We start from the raw sequence: 21,320 nt of genomic DNA, 5'->3' as shown, positions 1-21,320 counted from the left end.
AGGGGGAAGGATTGAGGACTCCTAGGTTGGGTGTGTGAGTGAGAGAGATACTGCTCAAGTAAGTAGGTTCACACCTGCAGTCAGCCATGCACAGACTTACTGTTCTGCAAATAGCTGGAAAAGCAACTCAGAACAGAGCGATGGATCTGCCACAGAGTGTACCAACAGGTCTCAGGTTCATCAATCAAAGTTTTGCTGCCAATGGGGAAAGATGCAGGCAATCATTTATTTCCCAGACTAGCTCAGAGGACAGAGAATGTGTAGAGTTGAGACTTTCTTGCATCAGTGCTAGGCACAAGGGTCCTGTCTCCAACAGGATTTTTGCTTTGAGTTGAAACAGAGCTATGCTGTGCGGTAGAGATATGGCCTCACCTATGAGCAGCCAGCTTTCTCCCTGGTGCTCTGCATGTTTTTTCACTTGTTTCTCCTGTTTGGAGACTTGCAACGTATTAGCAAGAGGCAGACAAATCTGGTATGACCTGTTTATTGTTTCCTTTCCCTATCCAGAATCAGAGGTGCTAAAACAAAAACAAAGAACCCAAAGGGTCAGGGTAGGAGTGGGTCCTTGCTCTAGAGATGCAGAGAAGATTAGCTAAGTTTGGATGCCTTCTGCACGCGTCAATGTGATTGTCCACCGCTGCTTCTGTCCAGTTCTAGCATTGGAAGTTTCGAACCTGATGTAGGTCGAACTGCAAGAGCTTTTTCCTGCCCTTGCATTTGGTCTTGGAGGTACTTGATTTCCAACCGCTGCATTTCAATGATCCTCTCCGTTTCCTCCTCTGGATTCAACCGTAGGATGGTTGGAGTGTGCCGTTCAGGGGAGGGAGCTGGAGGAAATGGAAAAATCACATTGCTTGGTTGTAACTGTAGAAAATACCCCAAAGAGATGAGCCAGGATGAGGGTTAGCCATGAACACAACAGAAAGGACAAAAGGAAAACAGGGGTTGGAATTATTGGGCAATTTCCAAGGTCTACAGCAAAGAACAAGGCCCACTGACAGTTCCTGGACACTTCACTACACTCCTGGACACTACCTGCCCCCTCTCTAAGCAGTAAGGAAGCAGTGAGATGAGCTAAAGAACCTCTGCATGTTTTTATCCTCTCTACCTCTCTCTAGGAGGTGTTTGGCTAACTTAGGGAGCAGGGGCTCACGAAGAGCATCTTGTTCAATCCTCCTTGAAGAAAAGTAGAACTGAAACTTAGGTTTCTGCTTTGCTCACAACCAGTTGTTTTGCAAAGACAACTGTTACTGTGTTAATCCCAGAGCAATATGACTATAAAGTACGTAAGGTGCCTTTTTTAATTGGATCAGCATCCACAACAGCAGCAGAACACAATCTTTTAGATAATACAAAATACCAAAGTGAGTCTAGAACATGAGGGACTTACACATGCCAGCCAACTTTTGATCAACCCCTCCCACTGGCAATACAGCACCACCAACAGCTGCATGTTGCCCTTGGGAACAAAACAGTTGCCTACCCCTGTTCTAGGGAAAAGGAAAGAAAAAGAAATGGAAACATTGTCTGGGAAAGAGCAGAAGGGGAAAGTGAGCTGAATAACAACTCGGTTACCTAGGGATTGTGCTGGTTGCTTCTTGCGTTTCATAAGGAGCCCCAAGGTTGACTGGAGGTCAAGAACTTGAGTACGGGTGACCTTCAGTTCTCTCCGCAGCTCATTTATTTCCTTGATGAGGCTCACATTTTCCTACAGAAACAAGATGTAGCATAGCTAAGGTGATAGGAAATTTACTGTCTATACACCAAAAATATATTGCTGACATTGTGGGAAAGCATACTGATATGCAGAACAAGACCAAGAGCTAAACAAAGCAGATGCTTTGGGGTATAAAAGAATGGAGGATGCCTCTTGTGTTCTCCATATTTGCCAGGTATGCACTGCCTATATATTAAAATAAAACAGGGGTTCTCCTGAGCTCTGCAGAGCCAATTTAGGGGGGCACATGGGAAAGCCCAGTTGTGCCAGCAGAAGTTCTTGTGTAGGGCTTCTGCTGATGGGACTCATTAGGTGAATCCCACCCACAGTACTTTTCAAATCCACATTTGAAATTCATTATTTAAACTGAAATTTCTGGACCTTCTGGACCTGGGAATGGAGCAAATAGTACTTTTTTCTTATAGCGGTTTAGAAGAGTGGACCTGCCCACTTTCCCTCACAGTGCTAGTACCTGCATGATGCGCACATAGTCTGCACGATGTACCTCGCCTTCTTTTATCACCTTCTTTTTCAGTGTTGCCAGGTTGCGCTCAAGATGCTCTCGCTGCCGTGTGTACTCTTGATGCAAGTCTGTGTCAACGCCAACAATTTCCACCTGATGGAGCAAATGAAGTGAGCTCAAAGGAAATATGGTGGGTATGTGCTGCTGAGAGAGAAGAACTTTCACTTACCATATCTGCCTTCTGCACATACTTTTCATAGATATCCCGGATGCTCTCCTTCAGTTTCTTGGGTTCCTGGATGAGGCCTACACAGTTGTGAAGATCTGTTTTAAATCGCTTGACAAGTGCTTCCATGTCTCGTTCCTGCAGTCAGAGGAACACCAAAGCTTGATGCAGCAGAATACATTGCCTGTTGGTGAGGCTTCCTTGCTCTGGCTCAAATTACATCTCACAAATTGTCTGTGGGACAAATACTGGCCAGAGGTTACCCAACCTATTGGGACAGTGGTAGTGAAATAATGTGAAAGCCTGAAATGAAATTGTTGTTTTACACATGCAAGTCATCAAGTCATGGACAGGCATGTGCGGAGTCACCTATTAAATTATTACATTAGAGCAGCCCCAACACATTTGTCATTACCATGCTTTAATGTGAAATTTAAAACTAGATTCAGTGGAAGAAAATTTCAATTACCATTACAGAATCATAAAGATGGAAGGAAACTTTAGAGCTCATCTTAGTCTTTATATGACACCCTAAAGAAGGACCAGTTATAATTTGGTGTACCACTTTTTTCAGCTGCCATTTGACACACCTTTTGCATCTCTTTGTGCATCTCCCGGTCTGTGGCTTTCAGTTTTAGCCGTAGCTCTGATATGTTCAGTTCCAGTTGTGTGTTCTGCTTGTGGAAACGTTCCAGCTCTCCTTCCATCTGCACAGATGCATGAGAAGAGGAGAGGTTTTAAAGGAGGCCTGTGGCCTGCTATGGTCTTCAAGCTGGCCCAGCTTCAGGGCTGGAAGTGGGCTGCCTAATCTGCTTCTCACCTCCTGGATCTGCTCCTTCATAGCTTTGATATCATTCTCACGCGGCTCTATTTGCTTCTTCAACTCCTTTATTTTATAATCTAGTACAAATTTGAACTTCTCCAGTTCCTGGTTTTTTTTCTTTAGATCGTAAATTCGCTTCTCCTGGGATAAATAAAATAGAGACATAAGGTGAGCGGTATCTAAAGAGACAGAGGGATCTCTTACAACTTCAGCCCTATATCAGTGGAGTCAAGAGACAATGTGTGGGACTGTGGCATATGAGGAGGAAAAAGGAAAAGTGCCACAAATACCAGAGAAGGGATAATGAATTCTAAGCTCCATCCTTCAGACTGGGAGGCAGACACAGAGAGGCATTGCTTAGTGGGTCAGAGCCTTTGTAGATTTGGACAACAAAATCCAGCTGGGGGTAAAGGGGTGGGAAAGGAGCATAGATCCAAGCACCTCACCTTGTCTTGAATGGTTTCATCTCTTTCTTGAATCTCTCTCTTCAGCCCCTGGATGTCCTTCTCTAAGGCTTTAATGATTCCTTGCAACTTTTGCTGCTCCACCTTCATTGCCTCAATGTCACTGCAGCGCTCTTCAATCTCTTTCTGCAGACTGTTGAACTAGAGAAAAAAGCACAAGGTATCTTTCAGTCTGAAGCCAGTGTCTCACCCAGTTCCATGAGAACTGCTGACAGGAATCAGTGAAAGCTGCATGGTGGGCATCTCCATATCTCTGTACAGCTGTTGCCTTCAGGAAGCAGAGTTTATCATGGCCCATCAACTGATGGACAGTGAGTTCAAACCTGCAGGATTGGCTGTGCAACCAAATCTCTAATGGGAATCTCGGTCAAACAGCTGATTCTTGCAGAAAGGAGCTTTGCCAACCCTATACTGGGTGCTTGGAAAATGCTGAGCATGCCAAGCACTTTACACAGAACTTCCCAAACACCTAATAGGCAGCTGGATATTGGGAAGCGCTGCATAAGGGAGTTGGACAGGTGGGTGGGATGACCCACCTGTCAATCATCTGACAATTATAGAAAACAGGCATGCAAGGCCCATTTGTACAATTAACATTTAATTTGGCCCTTTGCTAGCATTCCAGCCTTTAGATAAAACCTTGCATTTTAGGAAATAATTTTACATTAGATGTAAAATAGATTTTTGTTGACATTTCTGTGACACTGTTTCAATAGACAGTTGGGTATTAAAATTTGTGTTGCTTTTTATAATTTTGTTATCTATTTTATTGTCATTTTGTTGGCAGAGAAAGTGGTATATACATCTTGAAGTAAATGATCACAAACCTGAAGTCTGATAGCCTGAAACAGGCGAGCATACCTTCTTCCTCATGATTCCTGTCTCCCCTTTTAGCCGCAAATTTGATTCTCTTTCCTCACGAAGTCGCCTCTCATACTTAATTTTTATGTCCTGGATTTCTCGATCCTCATCTTCTTCAATTTGTTTCTTAGTTTCCTCAAATTCTCGGAGCTGAGTTCTTGATTCATCTTGAGCCTGAAAGTTAGAAAGGAGAAAGGTAAAAAGGAGGAATTAAAGGAGCCGAACTGTTAAGGGACCAGACTGAAATGATTGCCTGGGAGAGGCAAGACCATGGGCTAGTTTGGAGATGAGGCAGATTGACACAAGCTCTCCGGGGATGACAATGCAGCAACATGATGTTACAGTGCTGGAGGCTTAATTACATGTTACAAAAGCACTGAATGACCCAGTTCATAAATTACTGGTGGGTAAGTGGATCTGATCAGTGCACCAGATTTTTACCTCCACCAACCTTGCAGGTGAACTCTGACAGGTGGGCAAGTCTGGATATAAAAAAGTATATGTATGGAAAGGTGAATGATAGAAACATCCAGCTACTTATGTCACTCTGAGTACAGTAAGGATGAAAAAATGAGAATTTGGAGCTGTCATTGACTTCAGCCAGAAAGGACAGGTGAAAAGGGTTGAGCATAATCTACTTGAAGAGTACTTTAAACTAGAATCTCTGTAGTTGTGAAATTGCTTAGTAGGATCCCTCTCCAGTAGAGTGGCTCTTTTTTTTGGGGGGGGGGTAGTGTTATTGGAATGTTGTTTTTATTTTGATTATATATTTTGTGGTTTTTGTGTTGATCTTTTCTGTGAACCGGCCTGAGACCTCCGGGTATAGGGCAGTATATAAATCCAATAAATAACCTGCCATATACAAGCTTCAATATACAAGCTTCTGGACAATGATTAAAGAATAGTGTTCCTTTTGTTTTAGGTTCCGTATTTTTCGCTCTACAAGATGCACCAGACCATAATACGCACCTAGTTTTTGGAAGAAGAAAATATGAAAAAAATATTCTGAATCCCAGAAGCCAGGACAACAAGCAGGATCACTGTGCAGTGATCCCACTTGCTGTCCTGGCTTATGGGATAGCCGTGCGTAGCCTCTCCTGGCCTTCATCCCCTGCCCAGGAGAGGCTGTGCGCGGCTAAGGCTCCCCCAAGAGAAGCACTCCCTTTAAAGAGCGCACGGAGTGTGTGTGTGGCTCTTGGGGGCTTTTCCCCAAGGAGGGAGAAGGGCAACCCGAAGAGCCCCGAAGAGCCGCAGACACGCTCCACGCGGCTCTTTAAAGGGAACGCTGAGCAGAGCTTCCCGCCTGCATTCGCTCCATAAGACGCTTTCCCCTTACTTTTTAGGAGGGGGAAAGTGTGTTTTATAGAGCGAAAAATACGGTATGAATGTTGTCATACAGAGACTTTTTGTTGGTGTGGTTTACTTTTACTTTTTGAAATATGGCAATCCTATCTAAGCCAGAAACAGGTCAGCCTGCCTAGGGGTTTTATCTGTCAGAACTGTAAGTTAAACGCACTAACATGTGGCACTCAGGGAAGAAGAAGACTGGAAAGATCTGTGTTTGGGATGGGTGATGGTTGCCTAATCAGGAGAGGCAAGGACAAAAGTGTACACAGATCAGAGCTCAACTTCAGAGCACAGCTAGTGGAAGTCAGAAGAGCGATGAAGGGCTGAATCAGGAGTAACTTCAAGCATAGTAGAATTGTGCCCATCCTTAAAAATAAATAAAAATGAAACCATCACAGCTCATACCTCTTCCAGCTGAGTGGTTTTCTCAAGCAGCTTTGCCTCATAATATTCTGTCAGCTCCTCCAGCGCCTGGTTTTTGTGCTCTTCCATTTCATGAAGCTGCTTCTCATAGTCCTCCTGCATGCGTTGGGATTTCATCTGAAGCTCCTGGTACTTCTCAAACTCTAGCAGAAGCTTCTGGTTATTGCCAGATTCTGACCCAAAGACAGAGTAAAAAAGAAATTAATGTGTGGGGTGGGGGATGTATTACAGAGTAAGGTATGTCTTGTCCTCTCCCAGTTATCCTTAGTCTTAGGGAGCTGTTTTAGACCCACATCTTGGTGCCTGCTCACATCTCTCTCCTCTAGCTCATACTATTCCTCGATCACTAGCTTTGAAGCCCCATTTGCACACTCTTTACAGGTGCATCTACATCAGAACTCCATACTCAGTAGTTCTGGCTCTTTAGGCACAAAAGAAAATACTGGGGGATTAACTTCTGTATGCCATCCTCCCAAAAGTGGGAATGATGTGACGTGCATAATGCTGTGCAGATGCTAAGATGATATAGACTACTCCACTTGTGGTGGATTTGCAATGGCAGTAATATACTGATGGCCATGGAAGAAGTGTGCAGTAAAACCTTGTTTCTTGGTGGCTTGCAGAGATAAGATGCTTTAAAAAGGTATCTCCAGTTTTCAGAAAGTTACCTACCTTACTATGCCCTGCGTATCTATTGCCCCTTTATGTTCTTCTTTATTAGGTTTGCTCATTTCTTCCTGCCTTTATTGGCAGGGAGATATAATTATAATTAAAAAGATGAGTTAATTCCAGTTACATTCAAGCAAATTATTGTCAATATGCCTATGTACTCAGTCCTCTAAGTTGCCCCTTTGCCATGACCGACAAACACTCAGCACGGGAAAGGTTTTCTTTCTTCATCTTTCACCATAGGGACTGAAGCCCTTTCTCACAGTCTGGAGGAAAGTGTGACTTAAAGTCCTCCTAACCTAGGTCTTGCACCTCTCTTGCCTGCTTCTCTGTTAGTTCTGCAACTTGTTCCTGGTGCTGTGCTTCCTGCTTTTCTTTATCTGCTTTCAAAACCTGAAATACATAGAGATGAGAATTACACCTGAAACTAGGCATACCAACCTTCAAATCCCTCAGGTGACTGCATGATGGGAAAAAGAAGACACAATAATGCTGAGAGTTGTAGTTATTGCTGGACCCTCACCTGGTTTTTGGTTTTCAGTGATTCCATTTCCTGGATGAATTTCTCAGTTAGTTCTTTAATTTTTTCATTATAATTCATGTCCTTGAGGCGCAGCTGGTACTCATTTTCCATCTTCAGTTCCTCTACACGTGTTTTTAGTTCTAACATTATCTGAGTCTGCAGGGTAAGGAATCATAAGAAAATAAATTGGTGGCAAAACATTCAGATATGCAAATTAAATAAAAATCTACTGTACACAGTATCTTGCCATATCTATATTTTAGGGCTGTTTCATATGTTAAATTTGTCATGGATACACACAAGGCATTTCAGGTGGAATTCAAAATGGTGGCCTTCAAATCGTTCCATTAGTGCAAGCATTCTAGCACGCCAGGCAGAACAATGCCCCCTCTCTTCCCCCGGAATGCTATTCTGGGGGTTCTCCCAACCCCCACCAAGCCCATTTCAAGCAGGTGGGGGAAGAAGCCCTACTGCGCAAGCAAAAGTCCTTGCACAGGGCTTCCACTGATGGGTGCCAGGTGAATCCTGCCCTTCACGTTTATCTGAAAAACTATCATATATAAAGACAGCATATATTGTATCTGGCCATATATATGCATTTCCTATAACATGTGAAGTAGGTTTCAGGACAGGGAGCAATGTAGCTCATGAGCTACATTTTAAGTGTACGTTTGATTCTTGTATTATAAGGCTAATTCAAACCTGCTGTCACCTCTCTACTAGGGCCATGATATGTACTGGGTAAGTGCTGCCCCCATGGAGATAAAACGCATTTGGGTTAGTTGATACGTCGTCTTCTGATGTGTTCTTTTCCCACTTCAAAACTCATCCGTACTGACCTTCTCTTCCATGTCTGTTCTAGTGATCAATACTTCATCAGAGTATGGCACATCTCTCTCCCTTTTCAACCCCCGCCCTTCTTTGTCATAAACTTTCCAGATAAATATACAGCCATCCTCTGCAGATGTTAGTAAGAACTGATCATCAGCTGTTATGGACATCTGTGGAGAAAAAAAGGCATAGTGAACTCCAATAAAACACAATTGGAGAGTCAGAGAAAAGAAAGGGCAGTTGGCAGAATCAGAAGAAGATGCTCCGGTTGGATTAATAAGGAACAATTATTTTTAAAATATATCCATCTCTTTGCCTCTAGTGATATCTCTTCTCTTCTTCTCCACTTTCCCCATTATGCTCCAAGCATTCCCCTTGCCATTTGTCAGGCTGTTGTCCATTCCTCAGAATCCATTTAATTAACAACTTGTCCTTGTTTTCAGTGGCTTTTCCATTCGCTCTCATTATCAATCTCAGTCTTATCTTTTTAATGAGGCACAGTAGTAGACTGATTTTAAACATGACACCAAGAAGCACAGTCACCCTCACACCCTTGCTCTCAACATTACTGGAACCTATGGTGAAAGTATAAGTGATAAACAAGCCTTCTGGATGAAATAACATTTTAAAAATAGTACTGTACAGCAACAATGTTGTAAATGTTGCACTCCAGTGTCTGAGAAGTTAGCAACCCAGAGAGATTTCCCCTACACTCTCCCAGCTACATACACTCAGCTACATACACTCAGCTTGGAAGAGAATGAGGCTGATGGGTGTACTGTTTAGGTAGAACTCATTCTCATTATTTTCCCCATTACTGTGATTAGAGACTCTGTTGTCTATTGTCATTCTTATTAAGCTACTTTGACACACAATAAATATATCATATTTAGATATGCCCATTTGTGGCTCATTGCGTTATTTAAGGTGTGCCTCCTTTCATTATTTGTTGCTGCAGACTCAGAAAAAGAAGGGATAAATAAAGGCTTGGCAATTAAGTTGACCTGGAGACTGACTTGGCCTTTACCTTGGTGACTGGACCAGCATGGGCTTGGTATTCATTGTATTCCTTGTGCACAGGTAGTGGGTATTTCATGGACCGAATGGTCCCTGCAGAGGTTCCGGCGAACACCATGCGTCCAGAATGAGATACCACTATGAAAGTGTAGGCAACTTCAAAAGTGGGCACTTCTCGCAGTATCTGAAAGAAAGGACACCCACCGTGCTTTTAGCAAGTCACTCAGCAAGGATTAAATTTGCACTGGAAAGTGGCAGAGGATACACAACTCCATCATTTGTTCTCTCCACTGTGAATGTCCTGTTATCCTCTCAACGCCTCAAGAGTCATGAATTCCCCTCTCAACTTCATAACTGGGAAGAAACCCACAATTTTTGGCAACCAAGGCAAGGTATAGATTCCATAGATGGCTATACTCTTATAGAGAAGAAGGAGGAAACTATGAACACAACTGTCACTACATGGGATAGGCAACCACTGGTGTTAAAAGCTGGAGGGGGGGATGGGACTGCAAGCCACAGCTACTGGCGGAGGAAGAGGAGTGCGGGGGGAGTGCAACGCCCCCAGCAGTGCAATCCCAGTAGGGTGCCATTGCGGCTGCCCCCCCTGCCCCAGCTGGGCACCCCGCCCCTGCAGGCGGTGTGCCCTGCCCCCACCTGCTCTCCGCCCCCCATTGCTGGAGTATGAAGCTCCGCCACTGGCTACAGCACTGGGTTCACTGAGCTTCACTTTCTTCTGCATTGTTTGCTGCACTTTGATCAGCTCCATAAGTGTCCGCACATGAGCTCACCGCAGAATCACAGATCTCCTTGATGCTATGATCAGATCCGACAGCAAATATGACTTTTGCATCGGGTGATATTGCCACTCCATTGTAGCTGCAGGACTTGAGCACACACTCGGATTCTCTCTTGCCATTCTGGAGGTTCCATTCATATACTGCCCCATCTGTGCCACAGGAGACCAGTTTATAGTCATCCATGCTCCACGCCACTGCGCGTACCTGGAGGGGCGAGTGAGAATATATATAGAATGCTCAGGCAATCCTTACTTAGGCACAAGAGACAGGTTGCTGCTTGGTACTGTGCCTGTTTACTTGGTGTCATTGCATCAAACCTTTTACATAAGAAACTCACAGAACACAGCCCCTTTTCACCCTGTGTCCTTTGTGCTCACAGTTTACCTGTAAGCAGTTAAGATAAAGATTCCCATTATAATCCAGCAGGTCAGGCTAAGAGGGTCTGGAATTATGTTCATGAACTGAATTCCGAGTTATAACAGCTTACACATTTGGTCTCCAAACACATCATAGCTAATAGCCAGTGGCAAGGAAAGGCCTGCAGATTACCATCTGTCCTTGTTGCTCCTCAGGTTTTGTCCTCCCCTGCTCAAAGTTCTATGCCTTTTTTGACAAATCAATAAAAAGTGAATAACAAAAAACAGGCTCTGTAGTTTTTGAACCCATACATATTTCTAATAACTCAGTTAAAAAGGTATTCACTTCATTTTCACATTCACCTTGCTCTCGTGTATATTGTAGTAACTTAAAAATGTTTATAAATACTGGAGTCAATTATAAAATTATTTATGAAACTCTCCCAAATTATAATAAATTATCTGCCTAGTTGCCTGGAGGCAATTCTCATCACATAAGAGTGGCTGTTTACAAACTTGCTTTATTCTGTTTAACCTTTTCCCTTATCGCTAATAAGTCTTATCTCATTCCATCCCAGATAGTTCCCTTGCTTTCCTTAGCAAAGCTTCAGCTTCTTTCACTATAAATTGGAATCACGAGCACAAAATGGTGAGATAAGAGGGCACTGAACTGCTGTAGGTAATCATGGGTGGAACTTATGGAGCTATCTCAAAACATTTCATGAGCTTGGAATTTACCTATTTGTGATCACTAGGGCATCAAAGCAGGGCTGATGACAGTTCCAGAGGAATCCACTTGCTCCTTAAAATTCATTGGGTCAAAGTTCTTAAATTCAGGGTATTTCAAGTCTTTTTTGCACTGATATTTGGGAGGCCAATTACAGCAAGGGAGGTTGGAGGGAATGTCGTCTCCACAGTCATTTAACAGGTTGTTGGCAATTCAGTAAACAAACATTAAATAATATATCTGTTTTCTTGATAAGCCGAGCCCAGACAAACAAAAGTACTTTTAAGCCCTACTATTTCAGCAAGAGAAATTTAAGCACATTCCTATTAAAATCTGTAGTACCGTAAGTCCCACTGAGTTCAGTTGGTCTTACTCCCAGCTACGTGTGTATAGGATTACAAAGTACTGTAAAAATGCTGGCTTTCTTTTAACCTAAGCTATTTCACATAACAGAGGAGAAAGCTGATTCCACTCTTCGTAAAAAGTGATCCAAATTATATCTGCACTGCCAGAGAACTATACTCAGGAGCACCTTGGAGTATTTTTAATCCTTCACTCCTATTCTTTAGTTTCTAGTGCCTTTGTAATAAAAAAAAATAATTCAATCATAGGCAGAGCCTCAAAACCAGCTTCTTGAGAAATCCTGTTCTTTTGGCATTTCAAATATATTCAGTTTAATGTACTATTTTACTTGTATTGTAGGTATCACTTACTGACCTTCCCATTGTGTCCTTTCAAGTTAATGATGTTTTCAAAACTTATGGCAGAATAAATGTGAATCACATTTCCATTTACTGCTGCAAACAGATGACCTCCTGTACTGAAGGCACACTGTAGACAGAAGCAGGAGACAGCATGAAGCAATGAGACTTCACATAGGTAACCTCTTTGTGAAGGTACCAGATATCCATAATTTGGAGGCCATGCAGAAAACAGCCTCTAATCATCCTTCATCACAACCAGATGCATCTGTTGTCAGAGAGTGGTATTCTACTATTTTGTGCTCCTCCTTTGGCTCCAGATTTTGTCTGGGAAAGTGACCTATTAAGGACGTACCAAACTAGGACAAAGTTACTTGAGGGTCCCACTGAACTCTATTGAAATGGAAAAGGGAGTGTCCGCACACTATACAGTGGATGTATACCTTTGGGTAACGTAACTTTAGGGTTGTGAACACGGCAAACTCGGAAATGTATACTTCCAGGTTTCGCTGCGCGTGCATGCGCAGAAGTGCTCTACACACCGTGTGTGTGCAGAAGCGCTCAATCGCGCTGCGTGTGCAGAAGGTAGCCTCTGGCTACAAAGATTTCAGGATACAGCCGGGCCTCCGGAACGGATCCCATTCGTAACTGGAGGTACCACTCTATACTGGCATAAGACCTTCTGAAATGCTTAAATGTTGAATCTTCCTTCAAATCCTAGCCTAATTGATTCGCAACAGAGAACCCTGAGACTTCAGGTGTCTGTACAAGAAGTATCCTAAACTCTACCTAACTCGAAGACTCTCCTTATTCCATAGGAAGAAGGCAATAGTCTTTTTGTATGTACCTGGAAATCACCCTTTTGGAATCACACCCTACTCTGTATTCCAGCAGAATGTGGGGAAATTCCTCTGGCATATTTGAGCAAAATCTCCCCCAGAAATTGTGTTCTGGTATGGGTTATTTCCTGAACACAGAAAAATAGTCTGTCAATGTGTAGGGAGAGACCTGTTCCAAGCAAACGTGGTAACACAACTTACTAGTCATAAAATGCCTGTGCCACCACCCAATCTGGTGTTCCCCATTCAAGCTCCTCCACCAGTTCTTTCCCCTGCACTGCTCACCTCTCTGCACCCTCGTACAGTGAAGTCCTTGAAAGTTCGGATGTCATCAATAAGCAGATTCATAAGTCGGAGTTTGTCAGCAAAACCAACCAACACATACAGCCCACTAGGGTGAAGGGAAAGTGCATATGCCTCTTCTTGGTATTCCTTGTACAGGTCCAGTGTGCTGCAGCAAGAGCAACCATTGCAATCAAAGCACAGACCACGCTTCTGTGCAACTAAGTTGTACCCAGTGCTATTTTTGGTCACAGTTCCCCCAAGAAGGTCAAATGCTGGGCAACAGTGAACAAAGGGGAACACAGACAACTTGACACCTTTATACCAGTCCCTTTCAATGCATACATCAGGGCAGCAAAAATATTTTTTCACATGACAGGCAGTTCATACTGTCAGGCAACCAATTTAATTCAGCATCACATGAGAATCAATTTATAACCAGAAATAACAATAAAATTGCCATTTTTAAAACCTAAAGTTGATAAAATAGGCTTTCTAATTTTGATAGCTCCAGATTTTTAATGATTTTTTCTGCATTTAGAACTAGGGTTATGCTTCTATTACATACACAGGAGTCCCATGAAAAAGTACAATTATGTATCTGAACCTTGCCTATCAACTGATTTCTAGAGCAACCACCCTCTCTTAATATTATTTTGTTCTCTGAGTAAATATAAGCAGTTTCTATTTATCAGAATAGGATTGAGACTTGCCCTGATGATTGCCTGGGGCTCTGTAGTGAATTGCCACTCACTCATGGTCTGAGTACAATTCATAGTCTGAGTACAAATCAAAAGGCTGTGCAACAGATCATGTCCCCTTACTTGTTTTCATAATTCCAGATGCGGACAGATTTGTCCAGTGAACAGGTAGCAACGAGGGGCTTGCGAATGCAGGTATCCAAGCCAGTAATGGAAGAAGAATGTATTGGGTGGTTCAGGTATTCAAAGTGAGCTGTCTCCCCCTAGTGAAATATCACAAACATGTTAGCTAGAGCTGCTCATGTGATGGTGTAACACCAGGCAACACTGAACTTCTCTCCATAGCAAAAAGGAGGCATTTGATATGTACTAAATTTATCAAAGCACTGGAAAGTCTAGTGACAAATAGGGCATTTGTAGAGAAGTAAACCAGTGACTATAGAAAAGTACTCTGAAGAGGTCCAAACAGAAACAGCCACTACTGGAAATTTGACTGGAGAACAGACCTTACAAATCTTGGGGAGATTTTCCGCAAGAGGTATTTAAGATAGCTGAAATGTGTCCTTGCTGTCTCGCAGGAGAACATGAGATTTTGAAAAATACACTGAAACAGAAGTTACCAGACCCAGTTTCAGTGTATCTGAAGAAGTGTGCATGCACACGAAAGCTCATACCAAGAACTAACTTAGTTGGTCTTTAAGGTGCTACTGGAAGGAATATTTTTGTTTTGACTATGGCAGACCAACACGGCTACCTATCTGTAACTGGAACAATGACATTTTGAATTGTTTTGATGACGATTGCACCAACACGTCTATGCACCAGGGCAAAGGAGGTTGCAACAGGAAAGGCTGCCACTCTCTATATCCATAAATTGATACTGGCTATGGTCCAGATGGAAATACCAATGAAAGGCCTAAGTGCCGTGAGTTGTGTGGTCATGATATTGCTGCATGGTTATTGGTGCTTTCAATGTGAAGTTGCTATAGGAGTTATTCAGTGGTGATATCATGACTGGTGAAGGAACTGTGCAATTGAGAGTATTCTTTATGTTGCTGGTTCTCCTTTTTTAAGGGTTGCTGAGTAATTGATTTGATGCAGTCATATTACCAAACTGTCTTGGTTTCTTGTTTTTGTTCTGTTCTTTGCAGCACAAGAATATAAAATTACTTTGAACACCACATTTCCAAGTTGTTGCTCAGAACACAGTGCTCTTAATGAACTCACCTTGCTTATCTCAGCTGCTGATATGGAGAGGAGATAGAGCTGATTCTTAGTTGTGCTGATCAGAAGTGTTTCCTCTGCAGGACTGAAGGCAATACACACAACATCCTGTTTGTCTGACTGGTTTGGATCATTGCTGCACTGGTCTTGTGGAATCTATGAAATAAAGCAGCTTAGTTAACCACTTTCCTAGATACATACTTTCTAGTCCGGTTTTGCAGCAGAGTAATAGATAATATTCCATAAACAATGGCAGCAAGATTATCTTAATAAAGATTTTCACCTTTAAAAGCACAGAGCCAAAATGGCACATGGACCAAAAATGGGCAGTTCCAGGGCAGAGAGGGCTTAGTCCATAACCTAAATTGCCTTAACCCCAATTCTGACCCCTGTGCTCACAATGTTATGCTGGTAAAATAGGGGATATAAAAGAAAATTTTGAAATGAACATAATATCCACCCCTACCTTACATTGTCAAACGCTCTTCAGCCCTTGTGTTTTGAGGGATCATAGAATCTTAGAGTTGGAAGAGACCCAAGGGTCATCTAGTCCAACCCCCTGCAATGCAAGAATCTCTGCTGAAGCATCCATGACAGATGGCCATCCAACCCCTGCTTAAAAACGTCCAAGGAAGGAGACCTCTTGTGGGGGTCTGTTCCACTGCTGAACAGCTCTCACCATCAGCCTGGGCAGTGGAGCAGAAGAAATAGTGGGGCAGCGATGTCCTTCCAGCAGCAGCAGGATTAAGTGGTGGTGGTGAGGTTGGGGAAGCATTGGGTTTGTGCCATTGGCCCTGCAGATAGGTACACACCTACAAGGGTATTTCCACCATGGAGCTCTCCCAACCTCACTGCTGCCACCTAGCGTCATCCTGATGATCTCATCACTGCAGCTGCTGCAAGGATTTCCCCACCCCATGATTCATAAGGGCTAATGAAGATTACAGTCAACACAATCTCTTATTCAAGGCTCTTTCTTAGCTCATCAGAACCCTCTGTAGGGTGGAGGGGGCTGGAGCTGGGGATGGAGAATGGGCTGTTTAGCTGGAACCATGTACTCCATTTTTGCTACTATGACTCAGCAACATTCTCTTCCATCTATGAGCTCCAGTGAAGGGTGGGGGCAGGCTCCATGCAGCCCACAAGCTCACTACTGCTACAATGATAATTCAGACGGCATAGGGTGGGCAAATAACAAGGTCTGCTGCAGCAATAACCTGCAGGACTGGCAATCAATTAAACAAGCAGAGCAGGGAACAAGTACAGCAAGGTGGGATGATAGTGGTGGCTGCAAGATGCAAACAGCAACCTGGGTGTGTGAGAGCAGCCAACTGGAATGTGAATGCTTCCCCTGATTGCCTTTGGCATCTGTAGGTGTGTGAGGACTTTCTCCAGCAGTTCTCACAATATCATATCCAAAGCCTGAACCTGAGGCCTCCTGTATGCAAGACTTGTGATGCACCACAAGGTAGGGTTTGTCATTTAGCCACCTTGGATCTCATTGATATGGCTGGGTCTGTTGGTTGGGGATCAGCAAATGCCTCATCATGTGTTTGTCTCCTACCTGCGGCTGGGGTTGAGTGGTGTCTGGCGCAGTGTGGGTTCTACTTCTGCTGAATCTCCTCCTTTTGCCTCCAACATTTATATTGTTGGTGAGCTATGCGATAAATCAAGCATTCCATGTCTCAGACATCTTACCTACCCGTATCTCTCGGCTTTCTCTGTAACCTTCCTTCTCATCTGACTTTTCAAACAGTAGAACAATCCCGGGACCAGCTGAACAAGCAAATCCCTTGGAATATGCAGCAATAGCAGAGACCCGAGGTAAAAATGCTTGCTGCTGTGCTTCGGTTTCACAAACCACCTCAGTGGAAATCTCAGGGGAATTGTGAGCAGGAAACTCAATAAGGCTTTAAAAAGAAATCAATCAATCAATCAATCAATCAGGAACAAACAGAGAAGTCTAACAAGTTCCACATGTCAGTTGCACGAGGCATAAAAAAATGATTGTTGTTCATTTTAAACTTGTTTTTTTCCATTTCAGAGACACCACATAGTCCTAGTATCAACATAAAGTTTCCCTTATCTGAAATTTTGTACACATATATTAGGACATACGTCTCATTGAACTTGGTATAACATTTCGAAGTCAGCATGCTGAAGGGTTTAGGGAAGATACTAAAGCTGTGCACACACTCACATTTACTCTGCATTCAGTGCACTCTCACTACTGGTTTCTGAAGCCATGTCCATGCAATGTTAGCCACAATCGACCTCTGTCCTGTAGTTGTTTGTGAAATACTGTGTTTTCATGTTTCTTGCCTCAATCCAGTGTCAATCTGGATTGAATGCACCCATGAATGCACCATGTCCCCCTCTGCCCACTGATGTGGGCAGACGGCATGTGACTTGGAAACACATCCAACTGTACTGAGGTATACAAGGGCATGCCTATGCAATTCAACATGCAGCAGAGGGGCAATGACCTTGCTGCATTTTGAGCCAGTAATGTATACAAAGCCTAACACTCCAATCCTAAGCATGCTTCTTAAATTTAATTAGCACTTTACACAAGCTTTTAAACAATATCTTATAAATTTCAGTTATTCATCCTCCAACAAGTGTGGCAGATCATGATTAGTCCCATATGACAGTGGGACAAACGGTACAATCCTGTGCATGTCTATGCAGAAGTTAAGTCCCACTGCGTTCAATGGGACTCACATTCTGGAAAGTATGTATAAAATGGGTGGACAACCTTTTCAAGCCTGAGAGCTGCCTCAGAGGCAATAACTTTTCTCAGAGAGGCAATACAGTCATGACCATGATACCATTTGTAGATCATAGTAAAACACATTATCTGCTGGAGCACATTGACCACTCTAGTGTCAATAGTTTGAAGGCAGTCTCACCTCTCTGAATCCTGCTGTGGTTCCTCCTTATCTACTTCAGAGACTATCTCTTTGCGCTCAATACTTGTCTCCCAGCGAAGATCACCGGAGTCAAATAAGTAGATCTTGCCTGTGTCAGTGCCCACAATCACCTTCTCTTCAGAAAGCCAGGCATGAGACAGGTAGTTTTGAGGTTCCCCTCGCAAGAAGTTGGTCTGTTTTAAGGTTCCTTCTGTGTATCTAAATAGCTTAAAAATGCCATATCCTGTAACACAGACTTGGGTGTTATCCTGTGGATTGAAGCTCACCTGGAAAGGAAAGCAACATATAATAAATGATTACTTGATAAGCAACATGAACAATTGATTAAAAAAATTAAGAGCAAAGGTCACCAGAGTGTTACAATATAAAATGTGTAAAAATAAAGGAAACAAACAGGAACAAAAATAATAAATATTTAAACATAATACTTCAGAAAAAAGGCCTCCATGATAAAACAAGGAGTAGGGAATTTGTCTCGCCCTTCTGTGTAACTGCACAGTTCTGCCTAAGCAACCTAAATAAGAAACTTGACTCTAGCTAGGAGCCACGTTTAGGACACACAGTTTGTGAAATAAATAAGGATGTTACACTGCAGTACAATTCTCAACCACTTGTTGAGACAAGAGAAAATGGAGTGCGCCTTCAGGGGTGAAGTCAAACTGCTGTGTTAACAGCACTGAAGTGACCTCCCCAGGGCACAAGCCTGGACAGTGTGTATGGAGGTCCTGGGCTGCCCAAACAAGATCCCCTTCTTGGTCTTACTGATGTGGTTCAAAGAAAAGCAGAGCAATACGTTTGGCACCAGCCTGGCTGAAGGAGTTGCCAGAATGAGAAGCACAAAGTGCCATACAACCATCTTAGAGACTCCACCCTGGATTTGTGTAGGGTTTACTCCTTAGCCTTTTCTTCACCCAAAAATACCACCCAAAAGGCAGCAGAGGTTTAAGATCTCCTAGATGGGCTACTTTCCCAGGTTGACAAATCCCATCTGCCCCTCATTTCCCTCTACAGCATGTGCAGAAAACACATTATTGACTGTAGGACCCACTATTGGTCTCATCTGCTCTAACCTGTCTTCACATACAGAGGAAGCTCCTACCTGACCAAGCTTTTGAGATCCATCACCTGGTTTAGCCAGCCAGTTGAAGACATTTCCCAGGGCGTGGCTGCTATGACATGCTGACGGCTTCTAGGAGCCAGAGGTGACAGGGTGGGGACCAAAGGTAGACAAACTACCTCAGAAGGAGCACAATATGTTCCCCACCAGAAGTACTACCCCTCCCCTGACACTCCATACACCTTAACCACCAGGGTCAAGAAAAAGACAAAAGTATAATTGCAGAGCTGCAATGCTTATATACCCATTCAATCATGCAAGTTCTGTGTCTCAGACGTATATGTAAATGTGTGAATGTGAACAGAAGATCTGAGATTTCACACTGAGTCTATCTCCATATGGCAACTTTTCTCACTGAGGTCTCCAATGGTGGAGGCAGAGCCTCTCTCTTTGAGGCAATGACAAGTGGTGATAATTACCTCATGTACCCAAGTACTATACTGCTGCATGTGGTGCTTCTCTTCTATGTTACCTGATAAAGAGGATTGTTCTGGACATCAACCTTGATAATTGCCATTGTTCTTTGCTTTTCCCACATCCAGTAGGCAAGGTTTGATTCTGGAGGTCCTGTCTGTGCCACTAGATATTTGGAATCAGGGGAAAAAGCTACACTAATAAATTCTTGGACCGCAAAATCAAAACTGTTCAAGATCTTCCGCTTCTTGCATGGGACAGATGACAGTTCATAGATTGTGATGGTAGGTTTATCCTGCAGTATCTCTGAAATAGCCAGATAGCGTCGATTTGGACTAATTGCCAGGGCTAGCATCCCTTGGCTCTTTTCTGAGCCTATAAAGCACAGAGAAAAAGCTTATGTGAGCTTCATGTAGGAACATTACATTTTCAGGAGCCAAGTCCAATATCAAGGTTGCCCATGTGGGCTTCAACATTTTTCAAAGACTTCAGAAAATAACTACATATTACTGAGATGATTATAGAGATGATAATCCAGGAAACTGAAATCCCAATAATTTCATTGTTGTAGAGACACTGGCTCAGTTCACACATAACATTAAGCCAAACTATGTATTAGCATAGTTGAATCTATGTATTAGCATGAATGTGTGACCATGCAGGTTCTCAGAGAGGGGATTGCAGTCACTTTTCTCCTTTACTAAAACAAGCCAAGCTTCAAACATTGGTTTACAAACTTGGCTTGTTTCAATAAACAATAACATGACAGGTGGCCATTCAACCTCTGCTTAAAAACCTCACTCAGGTTCATTCACAGGATACTAAACCATAGTTTCCTGAACATCTGTTTTGTTTATTTATGACATTTTAATACCACTTAATATAATCAATATCTAAGCAGTTTATACAAAAACATTCCAAGGATACTCAGATGAATTGGTCAGCAATGCTTGAATGTAAGAATGAATGAATCTCTAAAATATACACCTAATGGGAAGTTGTATTTTAAAACAGCATAAACAAGAAGCGAAAATGTTTATCTTTCACCTAAATCTAGACAGAACATAACAATGGGCAGAAGCCACTTTGCAACCAAGTGTCAGATCTGTAAACGACATTCTTGTGAAAGCATATAAAAACAAATACTGTAATTATTTTTTGGAAACCATGAGGCAGTGTAAACTGAGTTTTCTACCAGCTTCAACCATGCTTTCCAACTTTAATGTGATATGTGGGTTCCGAGCCTGAATCTTTAACACTGCAACTATTTAAACCCAGGTGGCTACTTTATTAGTAAGAAATAGCACAAGTATCATGTCTAAAATCTGAAAGGGAAGGGTCAGCAGCTAGGAATGCAGACAAGGCCTTGCCTATTTAGAAGACTGATATTTTAGGTGGGTAGCTGCACCTTCCCACTTCCTTTCCTAAATTTCAGCCTTGGCAGTGAAGGGACATGGGAGAGCGGGGTGGGGAGGAGGAAGAGGAGGAAGCTGATTTACCTGGGATGAACTTCTGCCATTTCTGCTCAATGTGATATTTCACACAGCTATTCCCCGCAGGGTACACTATGATCTGTTCATCGAAGAAGCAAATATTATTTGCCACCCGAGACTGGAAGCCAAAGATGTGGAGGGCTTGCGCCACAATCACCGACATGGCGCCAGAGATTCAGCAAACTTTGCTGGAAAAGGAGAAAGAAACGTCAGGAAGATTTCCCAGGTGGGGTTGTCGTGCTCCTTCCCCCAACAGGCGCCCAGGGATGGGGCCCCGACCCGCCAAGTCGTTTTGCTTGCTGGTCCCGGGTCTTGCTCTTCCCTAACTACCCAGACCACCTCTCTCCTTAAGGTAAAAAGAGCAGAAAA

At 43.0% G+C, this 21,320-nt stretch overlaps 1 protein-coding gene across 1 annotated transcript; it reads right to left on the bottom strand.

Moving 5' to 3' along the window:
• Positions 1 to 468: 468 nt before the first annotated feature.
• On the bottom strand, positions 469 to 21,282 carry CFAP57 (cilia and flagella associated protein 57). The gene is made up of 22 exons (XM_081916192.1): positions 20,958 to 21,282; positions 19,517 to 19,833; positions 17,907 to 18,193; positions 16,697 to 16,904; positions 14,998 to 15,150; positions 13,894 to 14,033; positions 13,073 to 13,238; positions 11,965 to 12,078; positions 10,156 to 10,368; positions 9,375 to 9,548; positions 8,356 to 8,517; positions 7,517 to 7,672; positions 7,293 to 7,386; positions 6,307 to 6,497; positions 4,555 to 4,728; positions 3,676 to 3,834; positions 3,227 to 3,370; positions 2,997 to 3,113; positions 2,410 to 2,544; positions 2,190 to 2,333; positions 1,576 to 1,708; positions 469 to 827 (listed from the first exon to the last, which is right to left on the bottom strand). Exons 1-22 carry the CDS (start codon positions 21,112 to 21,114, stop codon positions 619 to 621), a joined length of 3,747 nt encoding a protein of 1,248 aa, XP_081772318.1. The 5' UTR covers positions 21,115 to 21,282; the 3' UTR covers positions 469 to 618.
• Positions 21,283 to 21,320: the final 38 nt, after the last annotated feature.

The sequence above is a fragment of the Podarcis melisellensis genome, assembly GCF_964234715.1.
Source record: "Podarcis melisellensis genome assembly, chromosome: 6".
NCBI classification, from domain to species: Eukaryota; Metazoa; Chordata; class Lepidosauria; order Squamata; family Lacertidae; genus Podarcis; species Podarcis melisellensis.
This window is presented reverse-complemented; position numbering and strand designations above follow the sequence as displayed.

Excerpts from the sequence above, each read along its gene's own strand:
- CFAP57 (XM_081916192.1), bottom strand. The coding sequence starts at position 21,114 with ATGTCGGTGATTGTGGCGCAAGCCCTCCACATCTTTGGCTTCCAGTCT. Across the intron at positions 19,834-20,957 it reads ATGGCAGAAGTTCATCCCAG|GCTCAGAAAAGAGCCAAGGG; the intron begins GTAAATCAGCTT and ends TGTGCTTTATAG. Across the intron at positions 3,835-4,554 it reads CAGGAATCATGAGGAAGAAG|TTCAACAGTCTGCAGAAAGA; the intron begins GTATGCTCGCCT and ends TTTTTTCTCTAG.